Source organism: Hibiscus syriacus, unplaced genomic scaffold (genome assembly GCF_006381635.1).
Source record: "Hibiscus syriacus cultivar Baekdansim isolate YM2019G1 unplaced genomic scaffold, ASM638163v2 tig00001120_pilon, whole genome shotgun sequence".
NCBI classification, from domain to species: Eukaryota; Viridiplantae; Streptophyta; class Magnoliopsida; order Malvales; family Malvaceae; genus Hibiscus; species Hibiscus syriacus.
The window spans coordinates 1007111-1021135 of NW_024061845.1; the positions used below are offsets into that span (position 1 = coordinate 1007111).

At 36.6% G+C, this 14025-nt stretch overlaps 1 protein-coding gene and 1 pseudogene across 1 annotated transcript; one reads left to right on the forward strand and one right to left on the reverse strand.

Annotated features, from left to right (window-relative positions):
• Window positions 1–7836: 7836 nt before the first annotated feature.
• Window positions 7837–11464, reverse strand: LOC120120340 (histidinol-phosphate aminotransferase, chloroplastic-like; the record flags this gene model as incomplete). The annotated part of the gene is made up of 9 exons (XM_039140003.1): window positions 7837–8147; window positions 8337–8477; window positions 8655–8785; window positions 9286–9443; window positions 9918–10026; window positions 10228–10325; window positions 10447–10601; window positions 10706–10789; window positions 11099–11464. Coding segments are annotated over 9 exons (1374 nt in total), but the record flags the coding sequence as incomplete, so codon positions are not given.
• A 47-nt stretch (window positions 11465–11511) lies between these two features.
• Window positions 11512–13249, forward strand: LOC120120348 (annotated as a pseudogene).
• The last annotated feature ends 776 nt before the right edge of the window (window positions 13250–14025 follow it).

Sequence of the window (14025 nt, forward strand, 5' to 3'; positions counted from 1 at the left end):
CCTGATTCGCGCTATACCTGGATATCTGACACGTGGGGTATAGCGCGGTGCAGGGGGCGCGCTATACCCCTAATTGCAGACCCTTCATGTCCCCATCCTCCTTATAAATACCCCCATCACTTTTATCACACTAAATTCTCTCAAATTCTCTAAATTTCTCTCAAATACTCTCTTTTTAAGGTATATTTTATAATATTTTTAATATTATGTTTTTACTTTATTTAATATTTTACTAATATAATTTTTTGCAGATATAAATTGAAGGCAGTCTATTTCGCTCGGATAGAAATATATCTCTACACTTTGCTGATACGGTAACATTTTAACGTTTTAATTTAATTTAAATTATTAGTAATATTTAGTTGATTTATTTAATGCATGATTATTATATTAAGAATTAAATATCTCGACACTTTGCTGATACAGTAACATTTTAACCTTTTAATTTAATTTAATTATTAGTAATAATTAGTTGATTCATTTAATGCATGATTATTAGATTAAGAATTAATTTTTGTAATTATTTATTTTTAAGAGAAGAACCGTGTATTAGATCCTTTTATTAGGAATCTTAAGTTAGTGATACACAGCCGTGTCTTGTCGTATTTAGTAGAGGCTAGATTCGGTTACATAGATAGATATCAGGGTCACTGTAAGATAGAGTCATACCTGATTTCTGCCTTAGCAGAGCGGTGGAGGCCGGAGACCCACACATTCCATCTTCCGTGCGGAGAGTGCACGATCACTTGAGGATTTCTATGCACCTGGGGCTTCCGGTGGATGGAGATGTGATATTCGGGATAGCTTCCGGTTCTTGGACTACTTTATGTCGGGATAGTCTAGGACGTGTCCCGAAAAATTTTATCGGATGTAGGATACCGTTAAATTGGTTAGATGTCAATTTTCGGGAGTTGAGCGCAGACGCCTATGACGATGATGTTAAGATGTATGCATGGGCATGCATACTGCAGCTGATATGAGGGTTGCTGATGCCGGACAAATCGCGCAACCTAGTTCACTGCATGTGGTTGCGACATCTTAGCGACTTTCGTCTCGCCGGATCATTCAGTTGGGGCTCGGCAGTTTTGGCTTTGTTGTACAGGGAGATGTGTAGAGCCACTGACTACAAACGTAATGCTATCGGCGGATGTCTTCTGCTGCTGCAGTCTTGGGCATGGTATCGATTGCCCTTTTTATGTCCCGTTGTGAAGAACACATTCGTATTTCCACTACTTCTGAGGTAATTATAAAACTGATTTTGTATATTAATCATTTTATACATCGTATAATAAATTTTTTTCCTTGAATAGGTGGTCTACTGATAGGAAAAATCATCAGGAGCTACCTGATGATTTAGAAAAAATTAGGGTGCTAATCGATCAAAAGGTTGGCACACAGGTATGAATTTTAATGTTTAAAAATCGATTTTAGATTATAGTTATATAATTAGATTATTATTTTGATAAAAATTATATATTATTTGTTTTAGTTTGAATGGGTGTCATATTCTACTGATGATGTGAGGGCGGTGATCCCACATGAGTTGAGGGGTCCATCAGATGTTTGGATGGCGATGGTCCATCTGATCTGTTATGCGACCGTCGAGTGGCACTCTACTGATCGTGTGCTGCGGCAGTTTGGTTGTTTTCAACTAATTCCGGAAGTACCTCGCAATATGGACGAGTTGCATAGCTTAGATAGACGCGGCAAGACAGATACAAATTGGCTGGTGAGGCATCATGGGTGGGTCGTGTTGTGGGAGGATCGACATCGATGTCTTCCCCGTAGATAACCCATTTTTGATGACTTCTTGATGTATGCTGAGGATTATTATGAGTGGTTCAACAGTAACGGAAAATCGTTTCTACTTCCCGATGATGCACGAGGGCAGACCTTTCCTCGACGTCGACAGAGACGTTCACCGACACAGCACCATCGTCCCCCGACTCGTGGACGAAGAGCAGGTGCTTCCGGTTCATCCTCAGCTGCACCAGCATGACCTTCCCAGCAGCTACCGCAGCCATATATGATGCCGCCGTCGCCGCCTTCACCTAGTTTTATGACCCCGCCACCGCCACCGTCACAGATGACCCCTCTTGGAGGCTATTATGGGTCTATGTTTGTAGATCCGACTTGGGGTTCATATGCTGGATATTTTGCGGGTTCATCCTCATAACCCATTGTCGCAGCACAGACACCTCCTATACAGTTTTCACACTCAGCGATGTCTGGGTTTTCCCAGTTTTCGCATGTCGGTGGGATAGTCAGTCATACGCCTCCAGGGTAGTTATTCTATGGAGGTGCTTCATCGTCATCAGCTCCTCATCAACCTGATGTACCTGCTCAGGACGACGACGATGACGATGGTGACGACGACGATGACGATGACAGCGAGGAGTCAGAACCAGTGATACGAAGAAATCCTCCTCGAGACCGACAGCCACCGCCATGCGGAACACATTGGCGACGTAGGCATCGATAGATTTTTTTTAGTATATTTGTATTTACTTTATTTTGTTTAATTGTAATTTTTTATTATTTCTCATTTAATACTTACTTTATTTTGTTAAATTTGTTGGACTTTTTTTTTAATATATTTTAGTTAATTTTGTTTATTACAATTTAATATCAGTTATTGTAATTTGGTTATCATTTACCATTTAATTCTTATTGTAAGTTTGTTGTATTTAAATATCAAATTGTTATTAGTTTGATATAATTTAATAATTGTGTTCGTTTTTTAATCTTCATCATCGATTATAGAATGACATTAACTTGAAGTAAATGCAAATTAAAATACAAGAATTATTATTTTATAAACAAATACATCATTTCCTCATCAATTGTTACTTGATGACAACAGAAGTGGACATGTTTTTCTAGTGTGTCATGGGTTTCTACAATGGCCACATCTTCTGTCTTGTCTAGATCTTTCTCGAATATCCATATCGCAATGAATTCGATTGGATTTTGGACGACCACGCTCCCTCAATAAACTCGGATTTGGTATAATCGGAAGCCAATCTTGAACCTCATCAGGGTCTTTGTCATTACCTATGGGGGGAAACTCAAATTTGTATACCTTAAAAACTTCAGATAGTAGGTATACGGGATCCACAAAATGGTTATAGTCTTGTCGTGTATGCGAGCAAGCTGCTATCACATGAGAGCATGGATACTTCAGAGCTTGAAAAAACCCGCAGTCGCACGCTCTGTCCCTTAGATTTACTTTAACGACACACTTCAATCCCTTGAAGAGGTCGGGTCAACTCTGTGACACGAAACATTTAATGCCTTCTAAAGAAGCTTGTTACAAACATTCTATTTGATGCATCAATTTTTTTCTGGAGATCTGCAACTAATCTAGGGTGATAGACATGACCGCCTTGCATCCAGGTTTGAGCTTGTCCCCCGAGCTTCGCAAAAAGCGCCCCCAAACGAAAATTTGTAGTTTTTACCAAAGCCGCTACAGGTAGTAACGTGCACCATTTAAGGTTGAATTGATTGCCTCAGCCAAGTTGGTCGTCATGTGTCCATATCGATATCCACCATCATATGCGTTCATCCACATTTCTTTATTGATGAGGCTGATGTAATCGTATCATTCCTCGTTCTTCGCCCGCAAATCTTGAAGCATTGATTCAAACGTTCGAGGAAGTAGTTCGTAACCTGATCAAAAAATGTATAACTTACTAACTTGCTTTCTTTGCAAAATTAAAATGATCAAAAAATGTGTAACTTACTAACTTGCTTTCACTTACCCATGCGCACAATTAATTGACGCTCATCATTCTTCTTGTACCTTCCATGATAGTTCGCAGCAATGTGTCGGAGACAATACCTATGTTGGACAAAGGGTGGTTGTCACATTGGACCCAAAGACTCCATTGCTGCTTTGATCTTAGCTCCGCGATCTGAAATGACACAAATTTTTTCCCTCGTGATAACATGTGCACGTAAATTTCGGAGAAAAAAAGCCAAGAATCTGTATATTCTCCTTCGACAAGAGCAAAAGCAATTGGAAGAATGTTGCGATTGTCATCTTGGACAACTGCCAATAATAAAACTTGCTTGTATTTTCCATACAAGAAAGTCCCCGTCAATCTGGACCCAGGCTTGCAATATTTGGCAGCATTAACGCACTGTGGGTAACTCCAAAAAACCCGGTAGAATTGGTATCGATCGTGAAGAACTAGATCATTATGGTATGCATAGGAGGTTTCGAAGTCCACAATTATCCCAGGATTCAACGTCCGCACCAGCCTAAACCAACTTGGAAGTTCGTTGTAAGATGCATCCCATTCGTCATGAAGTTTGACAATGGCATTTTGTTTTGCCAACCAAGCTTTTTTATAGGAGACGGTGTACCCATACTGCGATTGTATAACTGAAATTAACACTGCAACAACTATATGAGAGCTTGCTTTTACCATGGGCATGATGGCCTGGCATATCACTTCAGAGTCCAAGTTCGGATGATCTTGGTTGACCCCTCCAGTACAACATGTGTGAGGACCGTTGTATACTGTTAGTTCCCATATGTTGTTTTTCCTCTTCATTTTCGATACGCGAACCATCCAATTGCATCCGTTTTCGCGTCGGGCACAGTAGCATACATATTTTTCGGTCGTCGATCGGTTGACTATGGACTGAACAGAATTACATATATTGTAATTTTTGATAGCCATCATCGCTTCTTCTTTGCTTGAAAACTCCATGCCTAAAGATAACTCACCATTATTTATTGATGAGTAATATTCATAGTCACCGAGATGAGGCATATCCACAAATTCTGGCCCGTACATTGCACCATAATCAGCTTCATACATGTGTGCATGAGGGTCAGTTTGTGCCACATTTCCTGGAACTTCATCATCATCGGAGTTGAATTGCGGTGATTCTGGGTGAATGAATAGTCCAGTCTCAGCACCATCCGCACCAGGCTCACGAAGCGGTTCTTCTGGTGGAGATGATGGTTCCTCCATGACCTCCACATTTAGGTTGAAGAACCTACTACTTGCACGCCTTCCCCTTGAACTGGAATGCATATCGACATTGAGATCGAAAAAAGCTCGCAGTCGAATGCCTCCCCTTGGAGCTTGAAGTCATCGTGTCAAATGGAAACTGCACAGATGATTGTGTCGATGGCATCTCCATATGGTCAAAGAAATTTGCAGATGAATACCTTCCCCTTGAACTGGACGCGGTGTTGCCATACGGATTGTTCATGGACCCACCTCGGTACATATCGTAAGGAGTTGCGGATGAATGTCTCCCCATTATGGCATTAAAATCATTACACATTATTGTAGTCGGGCTGTCAACTATATCAACTTGTTCAGCCAGCCCATAGTGTGAGCTTAAAGATTGATCCCGAACAGCACGCACTTGAACAAAATATGCATACATCTCAATAGCGACGTCTAAATAATTACTTTGAGCTTCAACCATCATTTGAACATCATCATTGTTCGAAAGTTCGAACGCTGTATAAGTTAATGGCAACAATGATGTTGGAAATCTGTACTGCAACGACGACATTCTTCTGTTACTTCCAACATGAATCTTCCTCAAAATCTTTGTTATTAGCTCCTCAAGAGTTATGTTTCTCTTGAATGATATTTTAACACGCTCATTTGATACAAAAACAACGCAGGTTTCATCTTCTCGAATTTCATCATCATAATAAACAATAGCTGAAAGTCGCGCCATTCTTTGAGTTTAAAAGTGCGGCAATATTATATCTGCAAAAAAAATAACTTAAACAAACCTGATTAAATAAATTATATATGAACGAAAATATAACACAATAAATTTTTTACACATCAACATAACTAATTTAAATAATATAATTTTATATTATTACCTGCACCGCAAAACTATTTCGACGTATGCTCCCGCTTTTCAATTTTACAAACATAAAAATTAATTGAAAATAATTAGTATAATATTTTTTTCAAATAATGATAATAAACAATAAGTATAATTAAAAAATTATAACAAAATTACCTTATAACGAAAAATCGCACGAACTTCTAAATTAAATTTGAGAAGATTACGAGAATTATTACTCGTTGAAGGAATTGTTGCATTAATTTATAAGAAATGAGAGATGCGAGGAGATATGAGCCGGAGGAGTGTATTTATAAGCATATAAGGCGCGATACCTGCACCGCGCTATATGTAATTATTCAGATAAAAGATATAGCGCGGATCAGGGACCGCGTTAAATATAATTTTGGTACGGCGTATAGCGCGGCCCCTGATCCGCGCTATACCTCTACGTGGCGTATAGCGCGGATCAAGAGGCGCGCTATACCAACGTGGCGCCACATCACCGTATATCGCGGGGCAGGAGAGCGCTATACCCACGTGACGCCAAATCAACATATATCGTGGTGCAGAGGGTGCACTTTCCTGCTAAGGGTGTTAGATCGAGAAATATAGTCTGACCGGTGTTAAATCGATAATAATACTGATCACCGATGATATACCGGGAAAATAGCCGTTAAGTTGGAGAAAGATGGCAAATAAAAGGTATTTTTTTTTAGATATTGCTATCAGCCCTTCTTTAATTATTTAATCTTTTCGTTATGTTCATCGTTAATAAACAAACGGATCAATTAAATGATAACAGGTGAGACTGTTTAACTAATTACATAATAAAATAAAATTTTATATATTTGATCAAAATTTATATTTAATTTTGATATTTATCCTAAGTAATAGTATTCCCCCCCCCCCCCTTGCTACTGAAAATCCCAGTTTACATATTAAGATTTTGTTGAGGCTCAGTAGCTTCCCATGTGACCATACTAAATGTTATCTTTTTTTGGCTTAAAAATAAAGCTATAAAGATCATGGGATTATATTTTCAACATCACTTGGATCTTAGCACTTTTGTCAAGCAAGGTATAGAATCTTTCATTTAAAAAATCAATGATGATGATGATATTATTTTAACATTTTGTCATTTAATAATATATCATCACAACACTTTTAGGTAGCATAATTCTTTCATTGCATATGATTTAGGCAGCATAATTATATCATTATTTGTCTAATCCCAATTTCAAACGAAAAAAATAAATAAAATCCAAGATGGGGAAGTGGGAATTGTAAAGTAGACTTAATATTATCCTTGTGCACCAGATCTATTTTAAATTATATTTTTCCTGAACGAAACTTTTATTCTGGAAATATATTTACTCTTCGAAAGAATACTTCAGAAAATACAGGCGGAAAGTATAACAATATTATAAAAAATAAAATTAATATATTTTAAAATGTTAATAAAAAATATTAAAATTATATATATATATATTTTAAAAGTAGCGTATATAAATCCTGCTTTAATCAGTCTGATATGAAAAGACCCATAAAGGGTTTGAAGTTTGACTATAAATATGGAAATTTGACCAAATAATAGCCGAAAGCATGTGGGGAATGGATTTGAATCATTTCACCATTAGTAAGTTGTCCCAAATTCTATGTTATGAATAATGATAATGAAGACCAGTAGGCCTTACTTTATGTAGGACTTTATTATATATGTAACATTAATTTTTGGATGCATTGAGCCAGCCAGAATCATCACATGATGATTTCTGTCCTCTTCATTCAAAATTTACAGAATTCATGCCACTATAACCGAGGAAAACCATCATCACTCCAACACAATGATCAGATTGTAGTATAAGTTGAATAAATCCGAATTCATATTAAAATAAACTTGAACAAAATTCACATAATATCTACACACGATGACGTTCGAATCAGAACTCCTTTGGATTGTTAGGAACACTTTGAAGCAATGATTTATACACATTTCCATCATATGTATACGTCTTTTTAAAAAGAAATTAGTTGAATTTTAACTTTCATTGGTTGTAAATGTCACCTGCATTTCGTTTTGGTGTTCATATTTATAAATTTATTAAATAGAGTTCTTTCAAATATAAACTCTAATGAAGAATCTTGTGGTGTCACTTGCAAAACGTTGCAAGGGAATGAAATCATGATAGACGCCTCAAGCATTCCATTAAAGCATTTGTGTGCCCAGGCTTCCCAGCAGTGACACGGATGTAGCCCTTCAGCTCTTTGTTGTTATAGTGACGGACCATCACACCCATTTTTGACAGGTCATCCTGCAGATGCATTTTCATGGATCACTCATAAAATTGTGGTAGAAAAGAAACTTATTCCCAGCTATTCTGAATTATGAAGTTGGGAATTATTTTGAAAACTATTGGATAAAAAGAGATGAGACAATCATATGCATAAACACCTTGCAAGGAACAAAATAACACGAGAGTGAAGTATTGGAGCTTGTGTACCTTCAATTTCTTAGCATCCATTCCAGATGTCACCTCACATAGAATGAAATTAGAATAGCTAGGATACGGATTCAGAAACGGAACTTCTTGAAGGAGTCTGAAAAGCCGATCTCGTTCTTGTACCAAAGCTTCTTTCACCATCTTGTAAAAGATTTGCAGAGCAGTATTAGGAATGAGTTTCAAGCATAAGGGTATCATCAAGATGTCAAAATAATCCCATTTTTAGAGATCTCTGGAATTGGAACAATTTCTAAAGAAGCCTAAACTAAATACCAAGTCATATTAAGAAATTAAAAGGGAAAAAGAAACTGTAGGAACCTCTAGATACTTCGGGTTCTGCAATGCAGCACATGCAGCAACAGAAACATTGTATGGTTGCTTTGCTCTCCAAAAATACTCAATTATGCTCAAAGGAAATGACCCATATCCGACACGGATCCCAGCCAGACCTGCAATAATTACTCATTTTCAGTATCAAGTTTTAATTTTTCATTTCCTAGATGGGTGGGTGTACACATTCACACACAGGGAAATAAGTAAATAAAAAAAATGAATGATTAAAACTAATTTGTGGAGAGAATGATCCGTTGAAAAATATGTAATTGGCAAAATATTCCCTGATGAACCAAGAAATACGATCCAGTCAAGCTGTGATTTCCAGAAACTAAAAGCAAGATTTGTTTCTAAATTTTTCCTATATTGAGCTCAAAACATAGTACTAATTCTCTGATCAATGCAACAGAGCATATGATGTTGGAAGTTCTGATTACCAGGTTGCATAGCACATGAAAGGAAAAAGGTAAGGATTGACAGTAACGACAAAAGGAGAAGGCAGAAATTGAAGCCCTCAGCTTCCAAGAATTGAAACAACACCAAAGAGATTGAAGAAAAACATTAAGTTCATGCAAAATTTGACTTCTTGAATTGGAGAAAAGAATCAAAAGCATACCCGCTCTTTTGCTAAATGTTCGAAGAACAATCAAGTTATCATGGTTCTTCACCAATTGCATTCTAGATTCGATTCCTGAAAACTCAATGTAAGCTTCATCCAGCACCACCAATATTGGCATGTCAAGGATCTTCAAGAAAACTCCATCACTAATTATACTGCCAAATTCCAATTAACAAAGAAATGGAGGTATCAAAACAAAATGTACATAGAACAGATCAGAGCAACATACAGTTACAGTTTCAACATTTCACATTCAAAATAAAGTCCACAAGTTCATTAAATCCCCATAGGCCATAATGATCGGAAGCACCACCTAAAGGAGATTCAGAAAAAGCAACTAAATTATTGCAGCAAGACACCAGGAAAAGAAATGACAGTCATGTCTAACAAATCCAAAGGAATGAGAAAGCATGTTCCATCAAACAATTTTCCATCACTCTTGATAAGAAAGAAATGGGGTTTAGGATTGATATCCCCTTTGTGCCTATTGGAATATATTTCATATTTAGCAGAAAAAAGGAACATATTTCATCTAGAAAGAAATGCCAATCGGACAGCATTCTTATACAACATAACACAATGATCATGTCCCTCAGATTTAAAAAAGGAAAGCCATTGGAAACATTTACCTTCCATCTGGATTATTTGGAGAAGTTAAAAATAGGCATTTTGGTTTTTCCCGTTCAACAGCCTCGGCAATGGCTTCTACATTCAAGCCGAAGTCCGGCTTCCTAGGAACTTCACAGAAAATTAATATGTTTATAGATATTACAGCAGATTGAAAATATAAACAGCTGATAACATTAATGTATAAATGTTAAATACTCATGGATTAACTAGGGATTACCAAGAGAACAATCCACGCCAAAGAAGAAAACAAAGATAATTACAAAGTGAAGATGCATATAAAAGTGAAACTAGTAGAAAATAGATTTCTACCTTTGATAACTTGTGCTGCGTTCACACCAGCATCAAATTCATACATGGTGAAGGTTGGAGGGCAATCCAAGATCTTGTCCCCTGGATCAAGCACACATCTGCAACAAAATATTAATCGAAAATACAAAAACAACTAATTAGAAATGCTTAATGCTTGAGGCCGTATCGAGAGTAGAAATTAAAAAGCTAGCCACGCCAATTAAGTTTCCTGGTACTAACCGCATGATCAGATCAATAAGTTCATCGCAGCCACAACCGACAAGAATATAATCAGATTCAATCCCCGAATCTTCAGCAAGGGCAGCACGCAATTGACGAGATTCAGAGTCAGGATAGATATACGGGAATTTCAGCGACCCCAAAGCTTCAAGAACCTACAAACAAACCGAAATTTGTAATCAGGGTACAATAGATAACTCGATTACAAGAACGATGTCTGCAACTGGTACAAAAAGAAGGACGTAGTAAGTTAAATGACCTCCGGAGGTGGACCATAAGGATTTTCATTTGCATCTAATTTGATGATGTCTTCGGGCTTTCTCCCCAATTTCGCTGACAAAACCTAGAAAACAAAGACAGCCTCATTACGGGAAGAAAAAAAACAACAAATTGATTAACATGAGATGCAACTTTGGAATCACGCCAAGGTATTAAAATCAGTTCAATAATCTAACACTGCAAAGAAACTGTTAATCTGTTTGGGATCAATGTGATACCACCATTAAACAACTTTGGCATTAAGAAAATTTCATCGTACTAGAAGCAACTAAAAAACTTCCAAAATGTGAAAAGGGGTTTCATGGTTTCTACTCCTATCATCAGGGAATCAACAAGATAAGAAGAATACTGAAATTGGTACCATTCCAATTACCTCAAAAGGTAAAATGGGTTGATAAGGAGACAACTTTCTCAAATGGGGTCGAATGAAAGAGTCGCCACTCAACTTCTGATTGACGGGCTCAGCCGAAACCGTAGAAGGAGATGAAGAGATATTAGCCACAATGAACCCCTTATTGACATTGGAAGGCGATGAAGAGATATTAGCCATGATGAATCCCTTTTGATTTCTTTCAAAAGAGCAAATGGGTCTTTGAGGATTTACAGCTTGATGAAAGTTGGATTTGACCAAAGAAAGTGAACCAGAGTTCAACATTTTGCTGACTCCCTGATATCTGCCAAATACTTTCTGAGCTAAGAAAAATGTATAAAACACTTGACACCTACAGCGAAGCCAACAAATTGATAAAAACCAATTGTGTAATCCTGTCGTTATTGAATTAATATATGGGTAAACTATACTTATTAGTTATTATCATTTAACTATTATTTTTTATTTTGATTATCAATCTTTTAATTTTATCAAACAAACTATTTAACTATTTAAATATTATCAATAAATAGTTAACTTTTAACATAGAAACTAATATGATAGCTAAAAACTTAGTATAATTATACATTTATCTTTATTATTTATACATTCTATTAATTTAATCTTAATTTTTAAATTAATTTAATAGATTTAGTAAATTGTCATAATACACGTGTCATCAATTTATATAACAAGTGTGTAAGAGGTTGTATTTGTGCTCCATTGAGCTGACACACATACTTAAAGTACAATTTAATCTTAAATTTTAGATCAATTTACTTTTCTTAATCTCTATAAATTAAAATATTATTATTGATTTAATAATAATTGGTTCAGTTTAAATTAATCTCCCATATAAAAATTATTTTCTGTAAAGAGTCATTTAAAAAAACATCAAATATTATATATATAATGGACATATGGAATAAATTTAAAAGAAATATTTAATCAGCAACCTGTAGTTTAATACTGTTTTTCTTTGTTAAACTCCTACTGCAATTATCGGAAACAAGGGAAACGGTTCCGGCAATTAGAGTTTTCGGAGATTCTACAGTGGATCCAGGGAACAACAACCAGGAAGCTACAGTTCTGAAGAGCAATTTCAAGCCATATGGCAGGGACTACTACGGTGGTCAGCCGACGGGACGTTTTTCTAATGGAAGGATTGCAACAGACTTCATTTCCGAAGCCTAAGGGATCAAGCCAGCCATACCTGCATATTGGGACCTGAAGTACAGCATAAAAGATTTCGCTACCAGAGTTTCCTTTGCTTCGGCCGGGACTGGTTACGACAATGCTACTTCTGATGTAGTGGTACGTCGAGCTACAGCTTGGTGTTACCATGTGAATCGGAATTTCAATAATAAGTATTTACTACTAACTAACCTAGTTTTCGGCTGTTCTGATTTTGCAGTTCATCGTACCATTTTGGATGGAAGTGGATTGCTACAAAGATTATCAGGACAGGCTAAGAGGATATCTAGGCAAAGACGAAACTAATCATCGTTTGGCTGAATCACTGCACCTGATAAGCATAGGAACCAATGACCTTTTAGAGAAATTACATTTTTTCGATTAGATATTTGGAGTATTCAGTTGACAAGTACCAGACCTTTACAAGTAATTCATCAGAGAGCTTTACAGGCACGGAGGTCGGAAGGTATCCATCACTGGCCTTGCTCCAATGGGATGTTTACCATTGGAAAGAACAAGGAATATGTTATCCAGAAGAGAATGCATTGATGAGTACAACAACGTGGCTAAAGATTTCAACAAGAAGTTACACGGTGCTGTCACAGAGCTTAAACAGTAGCTTCATGAGATCGATCTGATCATGTCAGACCCCTATGAAACTCATGGAGATGATTCAGAATCCAAGTCATTTTGGGTAAGATGTTAGAGATAGTTTACATAGTTAACTATTGTTACTTTAAATTAACTGTGAGATACCTGAAAACAAATACAGGATTCGAAGAAGCAAACAGCATGTTGTGGGACTGGATTCTTCGAGATGAGTTACCTGTGTGGTCACAAGAACCCATTTACATGTTCAGATGCCACCAAGTATGTTTGGGATGCCTTTCACCTAACAGAGAAAACATACGGCATTTTGCAGATTGTATGGTCAAGACTACCCTAGCCGAGTTCCGATAATTGCTAAAACAAAACAAAAGAAGTATTACTTCATTGTTGCAGGAGTATTAACTAGGAATGGTATTATTTCAATGGCTTTTAACTTATTATTGCCTTATTCCATGTGGGAAAATATAGCAGACAATATGCCAATTGGAAAAATGCATGTTACATGAAGAAATATAAGAACACGTTTAAACTTTATATCAAGAAAGATTATTTGCATGAAAGCGTCATTCAATGTTTCAACATCTAATACATGGTACTGCTGTAAGAAGAGCAAACAGTTCGATTCGGGAATGTTTCCCAAGAGATTCCCATAGAAGTGGACATTGACTACCGAGAAATAAGATCAATTTTCATTGCAAACTAAGAACCTTTAAAGAAAAAGGTTTACTTGAGAGGGAAAGCCCAAATTTTAATATAAGTTTACTCCGAACTATCAAATATCGGGCATGTACAAGTAGCTAAAGATCTTCAAGGACAAGGTACTGAAGACACTCTGTGGAGCATACTTGATCATTTGACTTATTTTTGACACTTTAGGAAAATGCAGTTTGATAAATGCAGGAAGCTCAGCCAGCTCAACCCGAGACTTGCCCCCAAAAAATACTCAGTTTTTCATCACATTGACAAAATTCTTGTTGTTTGGATCCTAATCAAGAAAAATTGGCACGCTGAGAGATCTTCAGGTAAATTTGTATATACTAGAGCATGAGACTTAACACTTACAAAATCAATAGTACGAATAAAACCACAAACTTTAGGAACTCAGTACAAATTAGCCAGCGGCAATA